Here is a 26,092-nt window from a genome sequence, read left to right on the forward strand (position 1 = left end):
GTCTCTCTGGCTTTCAAATTCTGTAAAGTAAACCTAAGACCTAGTAAGTGGAACATTTGATGGCTGCAATTTTAAGACCAAAAATAATGAGAACTATCAATTATGATGAACATTAGCGATTCATGCATGTTTAATGCATTAAAATGACGTTTCCAAAAATACATTCCTTGGAACTGATCTCGATGAGGGTTATGTGAAAAAAAAGCTCCATAGTCAAAAAAGAGTTTGGAAAATCCTGAGATAAAGTTTCTGATCCGCAAGACTCAGCTAATGTGTGTTGTGAATTTCTAAGAGGGATAGTTACAGCATTTCCCAAAGTTGTCCACAGGACCCTTTGTTCACAGGAGCATCTTGAAGGACAGAACTTGGGGAGGTTTTGCATTAGAGGTGTCATTATTGGGCTGGGGTACACAAGGATAACTGTTTTAGGCAGTTTCCACCTGAACTCTTCCCCCACACTGATGTACCCACACACCTCCCCCCCAGTTTATAACTGGGAGTGAAGGAACTGCTCTCAACACTGTCCCTTTATGCTGCGCCCCACCCCCAGTGGCTGTGCCCTATCCCCATCTGCCCTGGTGTTGGTGGAGCGCTCTCATTCTGAAGCACCAGTTCCCTCAGTCATGTGCCAGGAGGCAGGGCAGGCCGTGTGGGGGCTTCATTCCACAGACAAGAAGGCTCAGGGGCCATGAGGTCAGATGACTTGCCCACAGTCTCTTAGCTAAGACACGAGTCTGAAAGCCAGGTCTGTGTCTTCCTGGTCCAGTGGGTAGTTTTTCCACAGCAGCCCTCTCACAAAGCCATAACTAAAGACTCTGACCCTGAGTCTCACAATTAAAGGAATATAAAGCAAAACATCCATCAGATTGTCTTTTGTACCCATCAGATTGGCACATCTTAAGTTTGCTGATACCCACTACTGACATGGGTATATAAAAATTATGCCCTCTGGCGGGCATGGGCATCAGTGCCATCTCTGTGCAGAGTCATCGTAGAGCCATCTGAATTTCACAGGCATGTGCTTTTTGACCCAGCGATGCTACTGTCAGGAATTTAGCCAGTGTACAGGGATGTTTGTTGTAGCTTGTAGTATGAGAAAGTCTAAATGTCCATCAACAGGCTTTGTTAAATTAGGCATGACATATCCATGTAATAGAATTTATGCTGCCGGAGAAAAACATAACATAGATCCAAATATGTTCTTAATCAACTGAGTCGGAAAGATCACAAAAATAGATTTTAAAAAATTCAAGGAAGAAAGGATAAGTATATAGCTTGTGAACTTGTTTTAAAAGGTTGTATGTATATTTGTTTGGAGAAAACACATTGCTGAAAGGTTTTTAGAACAGCCTTGCTGTTTTATGATGTTCAACTCTTAAAATACAGTCTTTGTCTCTCTGGTTATAAGGCTGTCCTGGGGGACGTCAAACATTTGAAGCAGGGAGCTGAACATTTAGAAATTTGTAAGGTTCTTTTTCTTAGGATACACAGTGACTGCCTGTACAGAGCAAGAGTAAATGTCAGACTCTCTTTTGACTTGTGGAGTGGGGCCAAGAGTTAGAAATGTCTCTCTTCCTGTAAATCCTGCAGGGAGGAAGCCCTGTCTTCTAAACTTTGTGGGGGTATCACATTGGTCAAGTCAGTGAATTGGCTTTGTCCACTCCGGCAAGGAAGTCAACAAAGGGCTCTTTCACCGTGGTCACATGGCCGGAATTTGCTGCAGTCATTTGCTCGGGATTCTTGCCACTTTGCCGCAGTTGGGATCCTCTCTAATCACAGTGTTCAGCGAAGGGGCAGCTTCATATATCATCTGTCCTGTGTGAGAGAGTATTTATTTGCATGAGTATTTGACAGTTCACTCATCAATTTAGGAGATTCTGAATGTTGTTTATGTGATAGAAAAGAATGAGAGAGAATCAAAGTTCAAATTTCACCAAGGTATTGGTAGCAAGATTTTCCAGAAAACAAGCAAGGTATTATATTGGATTCTGACTTACTTCTGGATGTTTGTTTAAAAATTCAATATCATATGAGAAAAAAATAGTAGGGGCTGAATAATCCATTCTTTGGTTTGTTTCAGAAACATGTGTGTTTGCATTTCTTGGCCTGTCCATTTTTAGTTTCCCTCACAAGTTTGAACTTTCCTTTGTCATCTGGTGCATAGTAAGTATTTTCCTTGTTTTTTATTTAATTACTTATTTGTAAATCAGTAGCCACATGTTCTGGATTCATTTATGTAACTGTTAACTGTTCAGAGTCAACAGCTACATAGATACCCCTCTGTTTAAAGTTTTTGTCAAAAAAATCACAAACATACAATCAAGGGGAAAGGGATGGGATGAAGTGAATGAATATCCCTGGAAAAGGATTTTTGCTTCTTTTTAAATTTTACCTGGCCTTGAATGTTACACTTCTCTTTAAAAAGTACATGTTTATATTTTTTATGTTAGTTGGTAAAAGCAGATTTCAGAATTGAATATGTAATCAATCATAACCATGTAAAAACATTATGTATAGAGAAAAGGAAAAGATATAAAGAAAATACAGCCAAATGTTCACAGAACTGTGTGTAATTTTTTTTTTCTTTTTCCTGGATAATTTATAATGTGTATAATTTCTTCTTACTGTGGTTTTCTTCAATTGTGTCCATTTCTAAGTATCACCTATCCATTTGTTTAAAGTAAAGATTGCCAGGTCCTTACCTCCCCTGGAGAGAGTCATCTGGGGGAATCATCCCATCTGATTCTTTCCCTCAAGAAGGTTTGGGAAAACTTAAAATTGGACTGGGGGTGGCAGTAGGATACCAATTAAAATATGCTTTTAAAAAAGGAAAATATAGAAGTTTAAACATTTGCAATAGAATCAAATCCTTTTTTGGGAGTGGAGTAGAGGGAAAATAAACATTTAGCATTTAAAAGGAAGGTCCAGCTTTCTCAGGCATCTCATCAAAGTGACATAAATGGCTCTAATGTTTGGGCAGTTAGCCTGGTGTTCCCACATCCCTTGTCTGGGTTCTTCCGTGTGTCTCTTCCCTCAGTGTGAGCTCATCTCCTGTGGGCCCTCTTGCTGATTCGTGGTTTAATCCCTAACTTGATCTCTTTGTTGTCTTTTTAGGTTTTATGTGAACTTAAGGCACTAAAGCACACCTGTTGTTGCATTATAACTCATCTTCAGTTAACTTGTATTACAAACTCCACTAAGCAAAACCCAGCCACTAAGAGGCAGTCTTCTTTTTTTAGCACCATCACCTACCATGTGCTCACCAGGGAGCCTCCCTGTTTGATATATGGGAAACTGAAACACAGAGAAGATAAAGCACCCTAAGGAGAAAAAGATGTTTCTCCTTGCAATCTGGGTGCTTCCACCCTCAGTCAGCAAGAGCTTATCGCTGTTGTCACTGTTATCTGTGCCCAAACTCAGGTTTCAGGACAAGAGAGGAGCAGCAAGTCTTCTACAGAAAGTATAATAGACTTTAGTATGATTGCTGGATAAAAAAGGCCACATTTGGCTAAACCTAAAACACAGTGTAGGAGTGTAAGGTTGGATTTCGGTGGGTAAGACAGGGAAGGGACTATCTTAGCCATGGGTTGGGAGGAAAAAGAAAATGAGAAGGTGCCCTTGAGTGACTCAGTTTTCCCCTGGGTACATAGGCTGGCCCTGCCTCTCCTGGAGGTGGCCTGTGCTATTCAGATAGAATGCCATATCTGTGGTCAAGGGCATGGACGTTGGGGACTGACCCAGGCTCGGGACTTGGCTCTACCACTTCCTACCTAGGTCAGCTTGAACTAGTTACTTAATCTGTGTCTCCATTTCCTTGTCTCTAAAATGCAGACATTAATCCCCATTCATACAACCACTATAGGGATCTAAATTTAACAAGGTGATGCATATAGAATGCTTAGCACATTGTCTGGCATATAAATGTTAGATGATGTGGAGCCATTATCGCTAACTTGACCATCCAAGGTCATGATCCAAAGCACAGTCAACTTGTGCTTCAAGAAGAAATTTGGAGTCTGCAGAATGTACACGTGTATATTAGTCTTTTCTAGGTAGTGATCATGAGAACAAACAGGGGAAAAAAAGAAAGTAAATAAGTTCTAAGTATCCACTTAGGTAAGATTTAAACTTTACACTAAAGCTGTATTTGGTTAAGACCAACCTGCCTTTGGCAATAGTTAAGAACCAAAAGCCCTGACAAGCAACGGACCAGACAGGGCGCAGGTGCCCTCCGTTGAGAGCCCGCCTGCACGTTCGTTTTGCCTGGAGAGCAGCACTTAGGAGCAGGGGCAGCCCTTCTCGGCCTCCCTCCTTCCCCGAGGAGTGGGGCGCCCACTGGAGAGGCAGGAACACCCTGCCCGTCCCTCCAGAACTAGCCCTGTGGGAAGGATTAGCACAGGCCTGTCCCGCAGTGGAGCACCTATGGAGGAGGTAGATTGCCCTTAAATTAATCTCTCGATATTTCAGCCTCTTGGCATTCGGTTTTGTTCTGCCGTCATGACTAAGGTTGTCCTAGATACCTTGTTAGTCCTCTTCGACTGAAAGCAGCGTACGAAGCTGTATCCTTTCCCAGACACACAGAAACTGGCATCTGTGGCAACACGCCCCGGCCGGGCCTCTGACTAGCATGGTGTTACTCACGTCGTCTGTGACTGCGGGAAATGCCACATTTGTAATGGGTGTGTTCCGGGGGCTGCATTCACCGCACCAAGCTTCAGCTTAGAACCAGAGGCTCCTGCCTAAGACCTGATTTGTTGCTATTAACAGGTGCTTGTACTGTTTGGCAGAGCTGTGAACATTTTCCCGCTTTCCTACCTCCTGAATTTCTTCCGTGATCATAAAATCACCCCGAAGATGATGTTCATCATGTGGTTTAGTGGTAAGTCTAATCTTGAATGAACAGTGAAGGGGAAATAGCTGTTATAAAAACACACACTGTACAGAGAGAGCATGTGGCTGTCTGCTAGAGCCCTTTAAACAGGAGGATGTGCCTCCTAAGCCAGAAAGAACACAAGCTCCCATTTAATGGGCATGTGCTCTAATCCAGGCCCTGGGCGAGGCCCGTAATGGAGAGTCCCACTCACAAGCACAGCCCTGAAAGAAGTGGGCGCTGTGTCTCCTCTACAGATGAGGAAGCTCGGGCCCAAGGGCAGAGGACTCGCTTGGGGTCGTGTAGCCGCGGGAGGCAGAGCCAGGGTTTCCTCTCCTTCAGCCACTCTGTCCTTGGCAGCCAGGGCAGCCCGGGCCAAGCTGTGCCTGGTGTACTCAGCTGTCACCCATGTCACTTAATAAGGGGCTCAAATAAAAAAGGTTGCACTTTTTTGTACCAACCGCTAGATTTGGATATTTTTTCTCTCAGTCACTAAGTCCTGATAGTTTATTTGAACTTTTGAATTGCTGTTTCAGTCATATTCCTCTGTTTTTTAAAGGATGGAAAGTATTTCATCTTTGCATACTAAAGAATTGGATTCTTAGGCACCTTTAAATTTATTTTGGGGCAATAAATCCAGTTCTTCATACTTACCATGTGGGCCGGGGTATAGCAACATGCTTTTATTAGCTGTTTTGTATCCAACAGCATATATGTAAATTTCTCACAGATTTCTCTTCTCTTTCAAAAGACCTAGTTTAAAATATATACATTTTATATATATATATATATATATATGTCTGTATGTATAGTGAGATAAATTTTTTTCTCAGCCTGCTTTGCCAAATGAGAAAATGAAAATTTGTGAAGTAGTTGATCCAAGGTCTTAATAATCTAAGAAATATACCAGGTATCTTATAGTTACGTGAGCCGTTTGGTCAAGGAGGCATGAGAAGAGACCTCGAGGGGTTACGTGGGCCGCCCCAAGTCCTGTCTCCATTTCTCCCCACCCTCTCTTGCCTGCGTCCTCGGTCTCCGTCTCAGTTGGCTTCTCCCGTCATCGCTTAAGCAGTTGAAGAGTCTCCTCTCGCCCAGCAGAAACACCCACAACCTCAGCCAGAATCTCTGCCCCACACCCCCTCAGCTGGCTCCCCGTCGCCTCCCGTCACGGCCGGACCTCTTCGAGCAGGCCGTCCTCACCCATTTTCTCTACTGCCTCGCCTGTCCGCGGGGCTGGACGGGGCCTTGCGCAGGTCACCAGCAGCCTCCTGCAGCCAGAACTGGTGGGCACTGGTCAGTCCTCGTCCCGCCCACCTGCCTCCTGACTGGAGATCCTCTTCCCCGCTCGCCCTTGGCCTCCAGGCCATGCTCCCGTTTCCCTCCTCTCGCTTTTGGGGTCCCATCTGACTCCCCCTCCTCCTCTCCTGACACCTCAGGTATTGGCTCCCTCAGAACTCATCCCCAGACCCACTTCTGTTCTTGTGTTCTCACACGCTCGCCTGTCTTGTGGCCTCGCCTTCCAGCGAGTTCCCACACTCCCAGAGCTGCTGCCTCTGAGGTCCAGGCTCGTGTGTCAAGTCCTCCTTGGGTGTCCTGGAGACATTACCATCTCACTGTCTAGGACTGAATTTTATCTTCCTTCCCAACCTGCTTCTTTGTCGGTATCTGTTCCACAGAAAACAAAATTGTGCGTTTCAGCCAAGGTGTGGCCAACTTAGTGTCTGCTCTGTGCACGTGCTGATCAGTGCTGAGGCATTTCATCCTGGCAAGCCCTGTTTCTAGTCCCTTGTGACAGGTGGAGAAGTTGGAATGAGTGACTCACCAGAGCGTGGGAAGCTCAGGAGGAAGCAGGGGGCACAGGGGTCCCAGGAGCCAGACGCCCGACCTCATGCCTGGACCATTGTGCGGCACATCCTCCTAGGAGCCCCCACCCACTGGAGACCTGGGTGTCCTCTCTGATCTTCCTGGCCACACCTCCCATTCACCCCTGGGACGTGGTGTTTCCACTGCCCACGTATCTATTAAGTCCATCCCCTTCTCTCCTCCCCGCTGTGCCCTCATCTCAGGTCGGGAGTGCCACAGTGCTCAGAGCCCGTCGTGCTGTGATGCTCCAGCCTCCGGGTCTGGGCAGACCCCGTCACTGTGTGCTCCGCCCTTCTCCCTTCTCCTTCAGCCCTCACCATCTCACAAGGGTCTCTCCTCCCTACCCTCTCTGGTAGCTCCTGAGGCAGGGCAGGACTGCCTCTTCCCCTCTGTATGGCACCAGGCAAGCCAGGAAGTTCCTTAAAAAGTGTAGTTTCCCAGCTCAGCCCAGCCCCCCAGCCCAGCCAGCAGCATCACGGGGGACCAACCCAGGAACTAAGGAAGAAGCCATGGTGCTGTTCCCAGCAGCCCTAGGCTGCCAGCAGGGCAGCTCCGAGCCTTTAGGGATGCCAGTAGCTATGCAGGGCAACATCTTCAGGCGCAGGGGGCGTTGGACTGCATTCTGTGCTGTTGCCTATAAAGCTGTGTGGCCCAGAGAGGACACCTCTTTCTCTCATTCTTGCTTCCTCATCTGTATATTGTGGAGAATAATAGGACCCGCTGTACTGGGTTTCCTGTGAAGAGTAAATGAGATTATGCCCACAGAGCACCTAGCATAGGGCCTGGCGCACACACGGAAGGCTGGGTCCACACCAGCTGTCATATTTCTGAAAATGTGAGCATCGATAAATCCTCACACACAAGCACTGGCTGCTTCATAGCCTGAACAGATCACCTCATATAATCTGCTCAACCACCCTGTGAAGTGGGAACAGGTGTGAGCTTCTGCCTGGGCCCCACTTCTCTGCAGCCTGCATTTCTTGCACCCCAGAGCCTCCTGGATGAGTCTGCACTCTCCAGGGAGGTCTCAGACTGTTCCACTGGCCGTGATCCTGGGTGGTGCCCCGATCCCCAGAGAACCAGGTCAGTGATACCACCGCCTCTTCCCTCTCCCCTCCTCTTATACTGCCCACCGTCCCCCCAGGCCTGCGGGGGGCTATCCCCTATGCCCTGAGCCTGCACCTGGACCTGGAGCCCATGGAGAAGCGGCAGCTCATCGGCACCACCACGATCATCATCGTGCTCTTCACCATCCTGTTGCTGGGCGGCAGCGCCATGCCCCTCATCCGCCTCATGGACATTGAGGACGCCAAGGCACGCCGCAGGAACAAGAAGGACATCAACCTCAGCAAGACAGAGAAGATGGTTAGTGCCCGATGGGCCAGGACTGGGCAGAGGGTGGGCCCCCACTTCCTGCCAGGAAATGGGAAGGGAGACCGAGTGGAGGATGCCAGTACCCACGCACAGGAGGTTGCCCTCATGCTCTGAAGTGTGGCTCTGAGGTGAGTTGTCTGCCCGCCTCATGGCCCAGTGATGCCAATGGAGGCGCGTACCAGACTCTCCCAGCAGCGCTCCTCCCCTGCCAGTAAGCATACCACCCCCCAGGGCCCAGGACGGGAAGGTTTCCAGATCACATCATTTCCTCAACGTGGATGTGGGGGCCTGAGGACATGGAGAGGTGCCTCCCACCGAGGACAAATGGGGGCATGGTTTGGGGCTGGAGGGGCCCGGGGCCCAACTGCAGTGAGCCTGAGGCCTCCACGCCCCCCTCCTGCCCTGATGGCTGCCCCTGTCAGCCATGGTCATGCTGTCCTTGCCCCAGGTTCACCCTCCACTCCATGGGCTGAGCCAGGCCGTCTGACAGGAGCAGAGGCCACCCTGACCTCTCCACCCACCTTCCTGTACCCCTGCACATGCACATTTTTGGAAATGCATCTTTCTCTGGTTCTCTTATTCGAGGCCATCAGTAACTTTAATCAGTAGTAGAAAGCACAGAAATCCTCAACCAAGGGATGGAAAAAGGGAACATGGCCCACTTCTCACACTAGAGAGTCCAGGTCTGGGCAAATCTTGGCCCCCAGTCTCCATGTGGGCCTCTCAGCCCTGCCGGGAGACCTTCACGTGGCCTTGGACTGGGCTGGGCTGGGCTTTGCAGGACTTTCTCACTCTGGTCTACTCCACCCTGCCCCGTCCACCAACTTTCCTGTCTGTTTTTAACAAAAGCTCTAGTCAGTGTATGTCCTCAAACATTTTAGCCATATCAGAATGGGTTCTGGGCTCCAAGGCCCTGTGGGTCTGGGGTAGGGCCAGAAGGACTTTCACTTCTGACAAGCTGTCAGGTGCTGTCGTCACCACTGCTCCTACCCCCACACCTGGCTAAGCGCCCCTCCGGAAGAACTAGGATGTTTGCCCAGAGGAAGAAGAGCTGCCGCCAGGGCGTGGTGTTTGTGGCGCTCGCACTCTTACGCCCTCTGGACTGTCTCAGTCGCCCCAGTAACCTGCAGGAAGCAGATGCTATCGGTATCCCTATTGCAGAGGAGGGCGTCGAGGCACAGAGAAGCCAGGTCACACAGACTCCACAGCCTGCACTCTTAGTCACCACTCTCTCCTCGGTGGGCCTCAAGGTGGGGAACCCAGAGCAGCGTCACTGGGGGCTTGTTAGAAATGCCAATTCCCGGGCCCCACCCCAGATCTCCTTAGTCAGAGCTGTGCTGGAGGGCTGAGCGGGCCCAGCCTCTTGTGGATTCATCCCCCCGTCCTCACTTTCTTCCACCCCTTGCACCTGCACCACTGCAGACTCCCAGGGGAGGCCCAGTTGACCGGGGCTTGAGAGCAGCAACTCTGGCAGAGCAGCAAAGACTGTTCGAATCATGTTGGCCTTTGGTGGTCCCTCCAGGGAGGGTGGGGCTGTTCTGGGCCTGGGCCCAGAGCTGGGAGCTGGGCTGACTAGATCCGTGATCCTGAGACCTGCCTCCCCTCCAGACCTGCCCTGCCACCTGTAGTGTTCTCTTCATTGCCTCTCCATGCCCACCGGGATTGTCCCCTCCCCCTCTGCGTTGACACCTGCCCAGAATGGAACCAGAGCTAGTGCAGCTGCAGGCAGAAAGGAGCCTCCCTTGATGATTCACACAGAGCGAGATAGCGTGCAGCAGCCGTTCCCCGTCCTGGGCACATCACCCAGAGAGTTTTGCAGACCCAAGTTCTAGCCAACTTCTAATTTATGCTCGATTTGATTTACTCCTGGGCAGCCATCATGTTTTTGCAAACCCTCCTGCCTCCCTACGGGCTCCCCGGAGGCCCTTTGCTGCCCGCCAACACCCTGCACTGATGTGGAAGTGCAGGGAGGGAAGGGGACACCGGGTGGTCCTGTTTTCAGGAAGGTGCCTGCTGATGACCCTCTGCCTGCCTCCCCTCCCCATGCAGGGCAACACCGTCGAGTCGGAGCACTTGTCGGAGCTCACCGAGGAGGAGTACGAAGCCCACTACATCCGGCGCCAGGACCTCAAAGGCTTTGTGTGGCTGGATGCCAAGTATCTGAACCCCTTCTTCACGCGGCGGCTGACGCAGGAGGTGGGACTCCAGTCAGAGCCACACAGCCAGGGGCCCCTTGCCTTCCCCTCAGGACCGGCAGGGGCCACGGGCGGGGTGGGCAGTGAAGGCCCATGTGCCATGTTGGGCAGTGGGGTGCAGCCAGGCCCCCTCCTTCTGCTCAGTTTTCCCTCTTCCCCAGGCTCGCAGGCTGCATGTGCTGTGGGATTCAGCATTTGCTGTTTTTCCTTTGCTGCCATATTTAGTGCCAGTTTAATAATAGACTTGTGAACACAGTTTGGTTTTCCTGGATAATAGACTCGGGACGTTGATCAGCTGCTGAATCCAGGCTGAGGAGTTTGATACGACAGGACATCCAGCAGTGGCCCAAGGTTCAGGGCTCTTGTTCCGTCCCTCTGGACAGTTAGTGGGTGACAGTGACACAGTCTCACGGGGACCAGCGTGGGCCTGCTTTGCTGAAACCGGCATCCTGCTCCATGCAGGCCTCCAGGGTGCGGGTGGGGCTCTTCCTGGCTGTTGCCCTGCTTTTGTTTCCGAGCCCCACCTCCCTCCTGCAGCAGTCATGATGGCTCTCGGTGTGTGAGCTCTTAGTGTGAGCCAGGCCCTGTGTCAAACCTTTTTGCTTCATTTCATTCCCAACAACCCACGCAGTAGATGCAGCTGTTACCTCACTTGACAGCTGAGGAGACTGTGGCTCAGAGAGGCGAAGTGACCCCCCGAGGTCACATGCCCTATATGTGGTAGAGCTGGGAGCAGGCCTGAGTGTGTCCGATTCCAGAGGCCGTATATTTTAACATCACGCCGTCCAGCCTCCTACTCCTATTTCTGAGTGACACCTCCTGTTATCTCCACCCCCACAAAGAAAAATCCCAGCTTGAGCTAAACTCTTAACACTGAAATTGCCTGTGGCCGAGCACTGTGCCTGCTGTGGCCCCCACACGAGGTACACAGCAGCTCCCCATCCCTTCCTCAGCCCCGGCCCCGACCGTGCCCCCGATCCCCTGACAAGGGCTTGATTCTGTCTGCTTCCCCAGGACCTCCACCACGGGCGCATCCAGATGAAAACCCTCACCAACAAGTGGTACGAGGAGGTGCGCCAGGGCCCTTCGGGCTCCGAGGACGATGAGCAGGAGCTGCTGTGACTGAACAGGGCACCATGGCTTCTGGGCAGGCCGGCCTGCAGCGCTGCCGGCTGGCCTCCCCAGGGCCCCCGGGATGGACACCCAGCACGGGCCCCTGGAGACACATGCTCATGGCACCCTCTTCAGGGGAGATGAAAGGGTGAAGCAAAGGCCACAGTCTTCTCAGCCCAAAACCTCCTAGGCCTTTGGAGCCACCTGGCTGCCTCTGAAACATGTCATCTCCTCACCAAGCTCCTCAGAAGCTCTCAGTGTTGCTTCTCAGCCCGCAGATTGGAAGGACTACCTGTCCAGGTAAATTTTCCTTCTGCCTCTGCATCCGGTTGAACAGTCACTGTCCAGCCAGGTACCTGAGGGGAGGAAGCCTGCAGTGGAGCCTGCCTTGACCGGGTGTGCAGGGAGCCCTGGTGCCGCTCCCGCCATTGCTGGCACTGCCTTGCCCCGAGAGGGCCTGCGGAGGGGCCGCCCTTGCTGGAACAGCTGTCTGCACGAGCAGGGCAAGTAGCTTCCGGCCTCAGCGGCAGCGATTCTGACCCCTGGCAGGCTCAGAAATCTTGGAAACCTCACACTCCCTTTGTTATGTTGCTTTCACTCCCTAAAAGAGTGACCCTCTTCTTTACCTCCACTTGGCACCTCACAGGCTGTCTCCGTGGGTGGCAGGCAGCTACAGTGTTTCTCTGGGAATACTGTGAATGTTTACACTGGTACTGAACAGGAGGGCGCAGGATCCTCTCTCGAGCCCAGTGAGAAGCTGCGACCTCGGGTTTTCCGGTGGGGTGAGTGAGCCTAGTCTGTGGAGTCAGAGCGTCCTCTGGAGGGAAAAGCTAGACGTAACAGGGTTTATGAGATGTAGCACCTGCTGCTTTTGAATTCAGTTTTAATTCATGAACTTGCACAAAGTCGTGAGAGCCTCCCAGTCTCCTCCCTGACCTCAGTTCCCTACCCAGGGGTCCTTGTTGTCCAGAGGCCCCTTTTCCTGGACTCTGGGGTCTGTCTACAATCCAGCTGCTGTCACCCTCACTGCGTGCCATCATTTCCTCTTTCCCTCTCCCAGTTCTCTACTGTCTTGGGTCCCATTTGCCCCAAGCCAGGGTCCCAACTCACCAGAGCCCTGGAGCAGGGACCTGAGCAGCAGTGCTGTGTGCCCCTCCGTGCCCCCCTCCCCTGGACTCCAGCACCCTGGAGCCAGCTGCACCCGGAGCCTCTCCTGTGATCCCCAGGCCGCCAGCCTCCAGGACTCGCTGACAGAGTGCACAGTGGTTTTCTCTCACACACACACGCCCTGCCACCGCCATGGTCCTGGCCCCACGGCCACCTCAGGGCAAGGAGCCGCCAATCACGTCCAGATGAAGTGGAGTTACTGACTTCTGCACCTGCTCCTCACCTGCCCTCTAGTGAGCCTCGTACCTGCTTGCCTTTTCCCATTTACAGGCTGTTGGCAGTTCCCATATGTGGCTCTGGGTCCCAGCCAGAGCCTTGGGACTCGGCAACCTCTGGGTAGTTTAATTCATCATGTGCATGTCCTTGATTCTCTGTGGGGATACAGTGGACCAACATGGACCCTGGGTACGCGGTCAGTATGTTTCCATCTCTTCTGCCTCAGACAGCATGGCTGGGTGACAGGAGGGGCTGACCCCGGAATCTCCAGGACTCTGTGCCCAGCCCCTGAGGCCAGGCCCCTACCCGAACCTTTTTCTTTCCCCACAGTGTTAAGTGTAAGGCCGGTCAGGCAGGAATCACATGCATCCTTTTTTATGCATGAAAGTAAATCTATACTTAATAGAGCTAAAAGATGATCATTTTTCTTTTTGTAATCTCCCACCTTAGCCCCATAATATGAGCCAAACAGGATTATTTTACTCCACCTAATACCCCCACTGGAGGAGTACTACCATCCATAATTCTGGTCTCCATTATTTCCTGTTTTCTTTCAGTGGGAAAGCAAGAAAGTCAAGGGGGGGTGCCTTTTTTCCACACCCGGGGGAGTGGCTGCGAATGTGAGACCAGATTGTTCTCTCATTCTCCAGCTCACAAGTAACCTACTTTCTACCCTGAGATTCGGGGTCTGATCTCAGAGGTGTAAATTGTATTGCAAACTCAGTAATTGGCCAGATTTTTTTTTTTTTTGGCTGTGAGTTCATACTAAGCAATGAAAACAGGATCTTCTCAATTCAGACTGCCCCTTGTCACCAGGTCCTGCCTGGCCCCCCACTTTTATCTGAGACCTGGAAACGATGCTGTAGTGGAGAAGCATGTGAGGGCTTAGGGGCACCTTTCCCGGCGGGTACCCGCACCAGCCCGGATCTCCCCTGAGCCTCTCCTGCCCCCTGCTGGCTGAGTGCGGGTGTAGCAGCCTGGGAGAGCGTCCCCTGGGGGACCAGAGTAACCGATGCTCCTCAGCGGTCTTGTCTAGTCACCTTTGGAGCAGGCAAAAGCCCATAGAGATACATTTTTCTGGTGGATTTTTTCAAATCCACCAACTTTTTTTCAAATTTTGCCTAAGAATCAAAAAGTGCTGGTTTCTACCATTAGCGTACTTAATAATTATATTATTTTGGGCAATAAATGCCTGAAAGATTAAAAAAGTAATACAGCATAACTAACTTCCCACCTATTTTCTTTAGGTCTAAGCCTTGGGACAGGAGAGCTCTAGCGTGTAAAATAGGTAATACTTTAGGGGGAGGTGAGCGCTATGACGTCAGTGAGTGCCTTTGGGAGAGCCGGCTGGTTAGCCAGTGAACTCAGGAGCCATGCCTGTCTTGGGGAGCTGGGAACCCGTGCAGCAAGCCCTACACCCCAAGGTTCCCCCTGTAGCCCTGTCTTTGCAGGATCTCTGGTAACAGCCATACTGTAGCTTAGGGTGTGAGGCTTTATAGGGAAAGGAGCTCTTCCTAGGTCCCCAGAGATCAAGTTTGGGGCTGGGCTGGGCAAAAGGAAGGTGGCTTAATGCTATAGTCTGGGGTTCAGACACTCAGCCTAGGGGCAGAACCAAAGCCCCCCAACCCAAGGCCAGCCACCTCTTTTCACAGTGGGAGTGTTGGCAAGGCCCTGGCCGATAGGAAGCCAAGAGGCAGGGCCTGGCCCACAGTGTTGGCAACCCCTGAGTATCCAGGTCAACCCAGGGAGGCCCTGGTTTGCCTGCAGATTCCTTTGTGTACAATAGAATGTGCAAAGATTGGTGAGTGGGCAAACTTTTCTCCAAAACCCACGTCAAAAAAGCCATGTCAAAGAAAGACTTGGCCTCGTGAGGGCTTAGTTCCACATTCCCACAGTGGCCCACACATGCGGCAAAGTCCTCGGGTGGCCACAGCCTGGATTCCACTTCTGCTTCGGTGGGAAGAGTGAGGGTAGGGCAGGGTGGCCGCTGGCTTTTCCTCAGCCGAGTCTTGGCCGTCAAAGGCAGGGCGGGGCTTGGGGTGGATCTGGCTTAGAACTGGGCTTTGATTCTGGTGTGAGGAAGAATCTCTCCGCAGCTGTGATCCACCTTTGATTCGGCCTTTAAATACAAAGAAAGGAGAAAAGGTGCCCTGATCCCTCCCGCATTCCCTCCAGAATGCCGGCTGTGTTTCTTATGCCGGTTGGTGGGTAGGAAATAAAGTCTGAAACATTTCTGATGCAGCAGCCAGATTCATTAAGGAGTGGCTCCACCGGAAACCCAGGCTGCGAAGCCCCAGGCAGTACGTTTAAATGAAAACACCAGTCGGAGTAAAGGCTTAAAGAGAGTGAGCGGCGGCACTAGCTCCCGTTTAGGCTCCTGCCTTTTCTCATACGAATGGAGTCAGGTATTCAGGGGCCTCATCGTCATTGGCCAGGTGACAAAACAACAAAGATGTTCTAATTTTCCCTGACCCACCCCATTTGTCACCCTTTTCCACCCCAGTGGACATAATCCCTGAGGGGAAAAAATACTTGGCTGTTCTCACCCTTGAGGTGGGCTTCTCCCGAGTCGCTCTGCAGGAGCCCTGCCTGACTAAAGGTGAGAAAGCTGCACGCTGTGATGGGACAGGGCGTGTGTGGATTGGTGGTCAAGAGAGAAAGGTCACCTTTCAGCCCTGGGGGGAACCCATGCTCCCGAGAGCTTGTCAGCCTTGTGGAAGACCACATGGTCCTGTTCCTGACACTCCCTCATCCTTGATGCCCCAGCCCTGCTCTCACCACCCTGCACGGCCCAGAGGCCCAGGAAGGCTCCCACTCCCTCAGTGACTTTAACGGTTTCTCCAATACAGCTCCTGCAGAATTTGATTTGTTTTTAAGGTTAATCAGAGGCCTACATTCTTTTGAGTACTTTTCTTTGTAAGTATGAAGGATGTTTTTTTTACATACACCTTGTTGATGTGTTTGAAGGACCATTGGGAAAGTAAGGTGTATTCTTTTGTCCTCCTGCACATATGTTAATGAGTCATCTGTCATGCCCTGGTTCCTGAGAAATGATTTCTCTTCGTGAGGAGCTTCAGGTTAGGGAGGAGAGGATGAGTGAGAGATGGCAGGACCTGTAGCTGCCGTACTGGGGCCCCTGCATCACCTCACTGGACTCTTTAAAGAATTCAGAAATGAATGGGAAACAGTAATGTCACTGGATACTTCCTTAGGAATAAAAATGAATGCTGCTGAATCAGAGCCAGTTTCTGTGTTTGTGTTCAGGTGACTTTGCAAACACATGGGCCACCCACTCCTAGACTGGGCTCTGTGTCCCCACCTACCCAACTCCCTGGGACAGCAGCAGATGTGTTGACAGTGAAGCCCACTGGTTTGTGGGTAGGAGCGTGGGCTTTGGATCAGGCAGGCCTGGGCCTGATTCCTACACCTCTGCCCCTTTGTGAGGAGCAGCTGCGGCCAAGCGGAAGGGCTCAGCACGGGCCCAGCCTCCAGCTGGCCCCAGCTGCTTTTCCTCACAGGTGCTAGGGACCCATCTTCCCCAGGGCTCGCTGGGCCACCAGGGAGTGCTCATCAGCCCGACGGGCCTTTCCGCCACCAAGAAACCAGGAACGTGTGAGACCGTTCTCCGGGCTCTGCCCGCACAGCTGCAGGACTCTGAGAGAAGGTAGTAGCATTATCTGTGGGACCTCTGGAGCATCAGTTTATACCCCCTGGCATTTCCAAAAGGCTCCCAAAGCTGCTTATAGGAACAAGTGCGAACAGAATAATACCTAGGATATAAAGCAAAAGCAAGCAGAGAACCCACTGTGACAACAGGCATGTGGCCTTCTGGCAGAGAGGCACAGACTGGACCTCTTGGTTCCTTCCAGCCCTGTGACTCATCCCCATCCACCCCTTCTCCCTTCCCCTTCCTCCCCCGCTCCAGTGAAAGAGGGGCAAGAATTAATTATACCCAGGAACCTACTTACACCTGGGCTCCCAAACCACATGCCCAAATGCCTCTGGCATCAGGCAGGGAACTGGTTGGGAGCAGAGGCTGGGTGGGAGGCACACAAGTTCCCCTTTCCCACCTTTGGGTTCAGAGAAAGATTTCTCCACTGTAATAAAACTGCAGGCAGGATGACAGGTAGCACTGGAGTGATGGGGGCTCTGGCAAGTACAGGCAGACTCATTTCAGGGAACCAGGCCTTGCCAGGGAGGCTGGGAAATGGAGTGCCGACATGGGCAAGATGGAGTCCTGGTTATAAGGGAGAGTAGGTCCTGGGAGAGGGGTAATGTCCTGCCAACGGGTTTCAGCCCCGGGCAAGTTCGCTATGGATTCAATGTGACCAAAGAAATTGACAGCAAAACGTTCTTTGGGGTGAAAGGGTTTATGACCCGGCTTGTTCTCCGGCCGTAGGTCGAGCACTAGCGTCTCTGCCTCGGCGCAGAGCACTGGGCCGAGCTCTCTGTACAGCGCAGTAATAGCTCATTGCCTAAAGGTGTGGAAGCGGCAGCCCAGCAACAGGCCAGTGACATCATCAGGTGGTTTAAGTTCAGCGAGGATCCTGGCCAGAGGAACCCCAGCTTCCCCACAGGGAATAAGGGAGTCCTGGTAATACGTGAGAGGGCCGCCTGCCGTGAGAGAACCAGGCATTTTTCATTCACACTTGAACCTTCTCAACTACTGGAAACAACGCTCGGGGCCAGGGGAAACAAGCCAGGAAGGAAGTATGTTCCTTGGGCGTCAGAAAGCTTCGGGGGCAGGCCACATATGTAGCTGGGGGCACTGTGACCCCCAAAGTGTCCCTCACAGAAGAATCCTGACACAGCCTCATGAAGGGAGACACGCAGATTCCCGAACTGTATAGCATTAGCTTCTTAAAACAATGGTGTGTGTGTATATAAAGAAATCTGGAAAGATGGGAGCCGGGTTTTAACTTTGGTTCTCTCTGTGTGGAAGGGTTATGGTAACTTGAAAAATCTTGTTGTTTGTATATATTTTCTATTTCTTTCATAACATTTTTTTTCAATAATAAGGAACTTACAACATGTTATCTTCACTTTTCAAAACGTGATTACAAATGAAACGGAAAGCAAAGGGACGGAGCATTCAGCAGAGATTCATGCGCTGTGAGGAGCGCCGGGGAACAGGACCGGTCCTCTGTCGGGCGCCCGCCTGGGAAGGGTCACTCCGAAGGGCGTGTGGCAATGCCTGATGCAGACGCCTGTCACCCCTCGGCCCAGCAATTCCTCTCCTCAGTTTATGCCCCGGCGAGCAAGGATGGTCAAACCGCTGCCCGAGGACCAGACCCAGCCTGCCTTCTGCTCCCAGAGCTAGGAATGGTTTTTAGTGTTTTCCAATTGTGAGAAAAAAAATTCAAAAGAAGATCTTATGAGGTGAAAATTATATGAAATTCAAATTTCAGTGCATTTGAATCTTTAAATAAAAATCTATGGAAATGTGTATTCTCTTTTGTTACATAGTACGTATGTAATTTTTTTTTCCTCTTAGCTCCCAAAATTGGAAATATTCATTATCTGGCCATTTACAAAAAAGTCTTGCCCACCCCTGCCCTAGAGAAATTCCCACACACTTGTGGATCAGGACACACCTACAAGAATACTTGTAATGCCAAATTAATGGAAACAAGCTAAATGTTTCTCAGTGGAGAATGCGAAAACTGCAGCACAGCAGTGCTGGGAATAGTACACAGCAGTGAGAATGGATGGGTGAGGGAATGAGACCAGAATGAACGGATCAACATGGATAAATGTCAGAATGTTGGCAGGAGGAGGGAAGCAGGCTGCAGATGAATACTTCATGCAAAGTACCTATAAAATCGAGCAAAACACAGGGGGGTCATCAGGAGAGAAATTGGGGATCAACAGAGGTGAGGCTTAGAACCTCACCCCCCCCGTTCTGAGAGAAATCTTCTGCATCCGTGGATGTTTTATTGCCCTGGTCTAGCTTGGATTAACACACAGTCTACAGGCACACACCTGATCATCTACATTTGCTCTCTTACAACACTAAACTATGTTTTCTACCTTTACCTTGTATCTACCTACCACTTCAGCATTTTATTAAAAATAATAATAATAAAGAGAGAAATGTGGTATCCACATATAAATCAAGTATAAAAATCAAATGAGTATTCATATTTGAACTGACTGTTTATAGTTCATAATGCATGAGCAAAACTGAAGGTTTCTGTGATGACTGCCCTTGTACTGTTCACTATGTAACTTATTCATTATGTAAGAATTTGTTCTCCATGTAAGAACTTGTTTGTTATGCTTCAGAAGATTGGAGACTGATGAAAATTAGGCTTGGGGTGGATTAATGATTGTGCATTGAGCATTGACTCCCCTATACAGAATTTTATTGTTGTTAACAACCATTTGATCAATAAATATGAGAGATGCCCTCACAAAAAAAAAAAAAAAGTACACACTTCCAATGGTAAAATCATAAGTAACCGGGATATAATGAATATAGTCAAGATATTGTAACAGCTTGGTATGGTGATAGCTGGTACCTAGAATTGTCATGTATATAAATGTTGAATCACTATGTTGTACACCTGAAACTAATGTAATGTAATACTGTGTGTCAACTACCCTTCAATAAAAAATAATTATCTACAAAAAAAAAAATCGAGCATAACAGGGCTGTGCACAGCAGTGCTTAGGGATGCAGGCACGTGTCATGAAAGTGTGAAGGGCTCCTCTGGGGTAGGGGAGGGAAGGTGAGGAACTTCACTGGAAGCCACACACTCTGGCTTCACCTACATCCCTGACTGTTTCTGAGCAGTAGCAGGCAGCCAGGAGTTAATCCTATGTTCCAACTTGCAAATGCTGCTCCTCCCCAGCTCTGTGGAAAATAACAGAAGCTCTTCAAAGGCCATCCCAGGCTGTGACTCCTCGTGTCAGTCAGGATTCAGTCTCATCACGATGACAAGATCAAAATGAGTAGGGCCTTCCCTGGAGTCCTTGAGAACCAGGATTCTCAGTTTGGGGAAAAACATATGAGGTTAAGTAAAAATCCTGTGGCCCTGCATTTTAAAGTACAAGCATAAATTTTTTTTTTTATTAAGGTATCACTGATACACAATCTTGTGAAGGTTTCACATGAGCAACGTTGCGGTTCCTACATTCCCCCCTATTATCAAGTCCCCACCACATACCCCATTACAGGCACTGTCCACCAGCATAGTAAGATGCTATAGAGTCACTATAAGCATGAATTTATGATGTATTTTTGTTTTTTAAAAAATGTGAATTTGTTCCTAGTTCTGCCCACTGAAAAGACCTAGAAACAGTGATCAACCCAGTGGCAGTGAGAACCCCTAGCTCTCGGGCTGTGGTCTCCAAATGTCATTTTGCAGTAAAAGGACCCGGGACTCGGAGAAATGTCTGATCCCAGGACTTGAGCAGGAAATGTACAAGATGAACCTTATCATACCAGATGATAGGACAAAGATTCCAGGGTCATGTCAGGATTCAGCAGCCAGCTTTAAGAGGTTCCTCCTGACCACAGGTGGGAATCTGAGCATCAGTAACAATAATGCAATGGATTGAAAGTCTTAAAAGATACTGGAATCAATGAGGTCATAATGACACTTTTTAAAAATTAGTCATAGCTGGGAGATTCTAAGGCATCAACTCCTTATTATAAGTAAATAAAAAGGCAAAGAATTATGCATGTATCCCACCTTTCTTAAACTGGTAGTCAAATAGTAGATGAGGGAAGTTTCTTTAATTTTTTTTTTAAGTCAGATTTGCAGGAAGTTGCAAAAAATTATACAGAAAGATCCCATGTAGCCTGCCCCAAGTTCCCCCTAGTGGTAATATCTTGAAGAACGAGACAGCAACCAGGAAATTGATATTTAGAATCCATGGACCTTGCTCAGATTACACATTTTACACACTGTGTGTGTGTGCTATGCAGTTTTATATGTGTAGATTCACACCACCTTGAAGTTACTTTTTTATAGAAGTATTCCACTGCCAAACAAAGGATTGCTGGAATTGGAATTATCTCCATTTTGTAATATGAGATGATGATTCTAAGTACAAAGTAGCAGGCTTAACGGCTGTTAGTATCCCAAAAGGAGAAAACTCAGCATCATGTGCCTTCTGACAAAAGACTCCATCTGTGAGTTATTCTCACCAAAAAAATCAAACCCAATCTGAGCAAGCCTTGAAAGTCAACTACCATGTGATATATACAGTAATAGAATCAAGGACAAAAATCCCATGATCATCTCAATTGATGCAAAAAAAGCATTTGACGGAACTCAACACACTTTCACGATAAAAACAACAAACTAGGAATAGAAGGGAATTACCTCACCATAATAGAGGCCACATATGAAAACATAAGTGCCATAGCTGACATCATATTCAATGGTGAGAGAGAGTCTTCCTCTAAGATCAGGAACAAGGCCAAGATGCTCACTATGGCCACTTCTATTCATCATAGTACCGAGTCCTAGCCAGAGCAATTAGGCAAGAAAAAAAGAAAAGGCATCCAATTTGGAAAGAAAGAAGTAACATTATATCTGCTCTCAGATGGCATTATATGTAGAACACCCTCAAGACTTCACAGAAAAACTTGTTAGAACCAATAAATTGATCCAAGTTGTAGGATACAAAATCAACACACAACAGTCAGTTGCTTCCTTTTTTTCCCCCACTCTTTAAAAAGAACTATTTAATTTCATTTTAGAAATGATACAGAGAGAATTGCATTTGGCCACTTCAGTTTGTATCTCAGTCTATGGCCACTGGGGGAAAAAACTGGCTTTAAAATAATTATGAGAAGGAATTGAATTTTGAAATCAGTTTACAGATCTTAGGTCCTTTAAATATGTAGGAAATGTACAAGATGAAAATACTAATAAAATGCCCTTTGTTGTCTAAAATTGTATTTGCAGAAAAACATGAGGGCTGCAAGGTCTGAAGAGCTCCCATGCCATCCACGGTTTTCGTGTTGCCTGGAATCTTTGCTCTGCCAAGAACGAAACATGTCAGCATGTCTCTCACAGTAAATTTTGCCTTCAGTGATGAGTTCCTCTTCTTGTGTTGCTAAAAGGTTTGTCTTATATAAATGGAAAGAAATAATCTGTTAACAACACTCTCCACATTCTATTTTTTTTTATTTTAGTAAGCTACCAGTAGCAGATCTCCTGTGATCAGTTTCAGGGGCACTAGTGTTTCAGAGTCCCATTAGATTTATCATACTCTAGACCACTGTTCCTCAAAATGCTGGGGAACCGGTGCTAGTCTGTAAACTGTTTATTAGCCCACAATTAAATAACACTTAAAAACTTTTGTAACAACTTGACACTCCCTAGATATATTCATTGCATTTTATGAAAGTATTGGTCTGCAGTGACTGGTCCTTCCCCACAGATGGTCAAGAAGCACTGGGTTCTAAAGGACGTAGCTTTGAGGAGGAAGTACTTTAATAAAACCATCTTTCTTTTTACATTCATTTTTCTCTCTCAGAGCTTTTTGTATTGGATGACATGGATCTTGTCAACGAGCTCAGCATTTATAAAAAACTTCCAGAGACTGGATTTGGTGAGACTGACAGGCCATCAGTGTGGCCTGTCAGAGAAGGCAAGTCAAAAAATCACTTGCTTTCTATACACAAAAAATGAACAATCTGAAAAGGAATACAAAAACAATTCCATTTACAATAGCATCAAAAAAATAAAATATTAGGAATAGACTTAACCATAGAAGCAAAAGACTTGTACACAAAACATTGCTGAAAGAAATTAAGACACAAATAAATGGCAAGACAGCCTGTGTTCATGGTTTGGAAGACCAACACTGTAAAAATGTTCAAAGGAACCTACTACTGATTTCAGTACAACCCCATCCCAATGGCATTTTTGCAGAAATAGAAAAAAAAAAATCCTAAAATTTGTATACCATCTCAAAGGACCCTGAATAGCCAAAACAATCTTGAAAAAGAACAATGTGAGAGGCCTCACATTTCCTGATTTCAGAACATATTACATACAAATATATATATATATATATTATACACCGGAATCAAAATAGCATGGTACTGGCATGAAGACAGACCTATAGACTAATGGAACAGACTAGAAGGCCCAGAAAAACTCCTCAAACCATCCTCAACAAGGGTGCCAAGAACACGTGGGGAAAGAATAGTCTCAACCAGTGGGAAAATGGGATATCCAAATGCAAAAGAATGAAGTTAGACCCTTACCTTACACTATATACAAAACTTAACTCAAAATGGATTAAAGGCCTAAGTGTAAGACCTTAACTATAAAACTCCTAGGAAAAAAACAGCAAAAAGTTTCATGACATTGTGTTTGGCAATAATTTCTTGGATATGACCCCAAAAGCACAGAAACAAAAGCAAAAGTAGACAAATAGGACCAAAGCAACTTAAAAATTTCTGCACATCAAAGGGATGCCCCCTCTCTGCCACTCAGGTAGCCTCACCCACACTCCCCAGTCCCTGCTCAATGCCAGCCAGTTTCCCATCCCCTCACCTGCCTCCGCAGCAGTCAGAGCTCCCACAGTCAGCTAGCAGAGGGCGGCTCCTCGGTCCTAAACTGGAGATTCTCTGGGCTCAGGGCCTTCTCAGGAACAAAGCTCTTTCCTGCAACGCAATCTCAGTTTCTCTTTCCTTCTCAGCATTTCTGGTGAAGGAACCTGTAGGTCACCCAATCTCTGATCCTCAGGCCACCTCACCACAGGGCCCCAGTCCCTGGCCCCACCCACACCTGTGTGCTCACCTGGTTCAGCGACTGGCCCCACCCACTCACGCCTTTTCACTTTACACACATATCAGCTGGGGTTGCCCAGTGAGCCTGGCTAAAAGCAGAGCCATGCAGCTGGGGAAGCTGTTGAGATCGGGCCATGGCTACAGCTTGGGTTCTGCTGCTGGTGACTGTGGTGCTGGGCTTGGCCAGAGCAGGCCCTGTCCCCACTTCCAAACCCACCACCACCAGGAGGGGCTGCCACATAGGCAGGTTCCAATCCCTGTCGCCGCGGGAACTGGAAGCCTTCAAGAAGGCCAAGGATGCCTTGGAAGAGTCACTGTCGCTGAAGAACTGGAACTGCAGCTCTCGCCTCTTCCCCAGGACCAGGGACCCGAGACACCTGCAGGCGTGGAAGCGCCCTGTGGCCTTGGAGGCTGAAGTAGGCTTGACAGTGAAGGTCCTGGGGACCTCGGCGGATTCACCCTTAGGGGTGGTCCTGGGCCAGCCGCTTCACATGCTGCGCCACATCCACTCTGAGCTCCAGGCTTGTGTCCCGGCTCAACCCACACCAAGATCCAAGGCCGCAGGGTCGCTCCACCACTGGCTGCGCGGGCTCCAGGAAGCCCCGAGGAAGGAGTCCCAGGGCCGCCTCGAGGCCTCTGTCACGTGCAACGTCTTCCGCCTCCTCACTCGGGACCTAACATGCGTTGCCAGTGGAGACCTGCGCCTCTGGTAGCAGGGACCCACCCCAACCCAGCCCACCTGGGAGCCACTTTATTTATGCGCCCAGCCCCACCTCTGTCTTAAGTTATCTCCTCGAACCCCTTATTTATGGAGCTGCAGCCCTGATCTGTACTCATAAGAAATATTTTTTTTCTACTTTTGAACAAAACTGCATGTGTAAATAAACAGTGAAGAACTAGGGGAAAAAAGAGATTTAGGAGATTGAGAGATGAGAGGAACACATCAGACAACAGCAAAGGCTGCAATATGCAAAACGTAGACGCTGGTAAAATATAAAGAATCAACAATCCAGTTTCTTCAACAAATAGATTTCAAGGAAAAAAAACAGAGAAAGATGGGCCTCTGCCCTATAGGGACATCCTTTAGGGTAAAGGTGATTTAAAGATCCATCCACTGACTGCAATGTGGAGACCTTATTTGGACCCTGTTGCAAACACAGTTATTTTAAAAACATGGATTTTTAAGACAAGTGGACATTGGAACACTGACTAGGTATCTGCTGCTACGGAGTAATTGTTATAAAAATGTAGATGTGATCACGGGATTGTGTTTTAAAAGCCTTTGCCTTGTAGACAGATGTACTGAAATGTTCACAAATGAGAGAGATGTCTGGAATTTGCTTTAGGAGTTAGGGGAGTGAAAGGACAGAGTTTGGCCACAAGCTGCTAACTGGTGAACCACTGAAGCTGGGTTCAGTGTTCATTCTACTTCTTTTATAAATAAAAAGGATTTTTAAATGAGCAAACAGAAAAAATATGGTTTAAGCAATAGTTTCTCTCCCACATAAAAGCTCTGGAGGCAGGCAGAGCAGGCCGGACAATGGCAGCACCCCCAGAATCAGGACCCCGCCCCTTCCAGCTCCTGCACCGCCCTCCTCTTTACTTGGCCGCCTCTACGGTCTCACCCAGCTGCTCCACTCCAGCCAGGAAAGAGAATCGGGGTGGAAGACAGGCTCCTTTCTTTGAAAAGACAAGTCTTAGAAGCCGCACAAAGCCCTTTTCCATCCCAGAGACCAGAGATATGAGCCTGTCTATAAGAGAGGCTGGGAAAGCAATCTATTCTGGATGACCATATGGCCAAAGAAAATTGGGGCTTCTGTTACTAAGGGAGAAGTGGTGAGTAGAGATGGGGGTAGATTCGCAGTCTGCCACAGCTCCTGTCCCTCTCTGATTGGTAATCAGGTGTGGAGAGCACCAGAGAGAAGGGAGCAGGCAGCAGGGCTAATACCGTACAACTGCTGGGCCTGATGATGTTTAAATATGCTTGTCATTTACACATACAAATTCAGCAATCTGGTCTGATGTCACCTCTGCTTTGGATGCAGGAGTGAGTGTCTGGCTTCTTTGCTCTCCCAGGCTGTTCATCTCTAGGAAGCTGCTGTTCCTGGCAGAGCACTTCCTACGCTGTAGGCAAAAAACAAACCCAGCACCTGCACCTTGGGCTGGCCCAAAGCCTGGATATTTGTTCAGCCAGTACATGAAGTGGAGAAACCTCAGTCTCTTCCCCGACAGCTAAGTCATCTAGTGGGTGGCCAACCCAGCAGCGGTAGGCATTGGGCACAGAGGCCCTGCTGGTGCCCGAAGCCAGGATGTCCCAACTATAGGTACTCTTATATCAACCTTAATATTTCTGCCTTCTAGCAAATAGTGAATCTGTGGCATCTTGCTGCACTGATGGACAGTGACTGCATTGGGATATGGGGGGGGGCTTGATAATATGGGTAAATGTAGTAACCACATTGTTTTTTCATATGAAACCTTCATAAGAGTGTATATCAATTGTGCCTTAATAAAAAAATAATATATATATTTCTG

The 26,092-nt window shown here is 48.7% G+C and overlaps 2 protein-coding genes across 11 annotated transcripts in view; both read left to right on the top strand.

Annotated features, from left to right (window-relative positions):
* SLC9A8 (solute carrier family 9 member A8) overlaps positions 1–21,887 on the top strand; it is a 77,099-nt gene extending 55,212 nt beyond the window's left edge. For 2 of the 10 annotated variants that reach the window (XM_036902003.2, XM_036902006.2), the window contains 5 exons: positions 2,081–2,163; positions 4,768–4,879; positions 7,878–8,098; positions 10,157–10,303; positions 11,317–16,033. In XM_036902003.2, the coding sequence (XP_036757898.1) occupies positions 2,081–2,163; positions 4,768–4,879; positions 7,878–8,098; positions 10,157–10,303; positions 11,317–11,424 (671 nt within the window). In that variant the 3' untranslated portion in view covers positions 11,425–16,033. Of the gene's footprint in view, positions 1–2,080; positions 2,164–4,767; positions 4,880–5,127; positions 5,816–7,877; positions 8,099–10,156; positions 10,304–11,316; positions 16,034–17,817; positions 18,247–21,719 lie in introns of those variants that run through there. The other 8 variants (XR_008998005.1, XR_008998007.1, XR_008998009.1 and 5 more) reach the window with 8 other exon arrangements.
* Positions 21,888–23,648: 1,761 nt separating this feature from the next.
* Positions 23,649–25,889, top strand: LOC118920717 (interferon lambda-1-like). The gene has a single exon (XM_036902016.2). It carries the CDS (start codon positions 23,692–23,694, stop codon positions 24,268–24,270), a length of 579 nt encoding a protein of 192 aa, XP_036757911.2. The 5' UTR covers positions 23,649–23,691; the 3' UTR covers positions 24,271–25,889.
* The last annotated feature ends 203 nt before the right edge of the window (positions 25,890–26,092 follow it).

This window comes from Manis pentadactyla, chromosome 5 (assembly GCF_030020395.1).
Source record: "Manis pentadactyla isolate mManPen7 chromosome 5, mManPen7.hap1, whole genome shotgun sequence".
Taxonomy (NCBI): Eukaryota; Metazoa; Chordata; class Mammalia; order Pholidota; family Manidae; genus Manis; species Manis pentadactyla.

Coding starts and splice junctions, on each gene's coding strand:
- LOC118920717 (XM_036902016.2), top strand. CDS start 23,692: ATGGCTACAGCTTGGGTTCTGCTGCTGGTGACTGTGGTGCTGGGCTTG.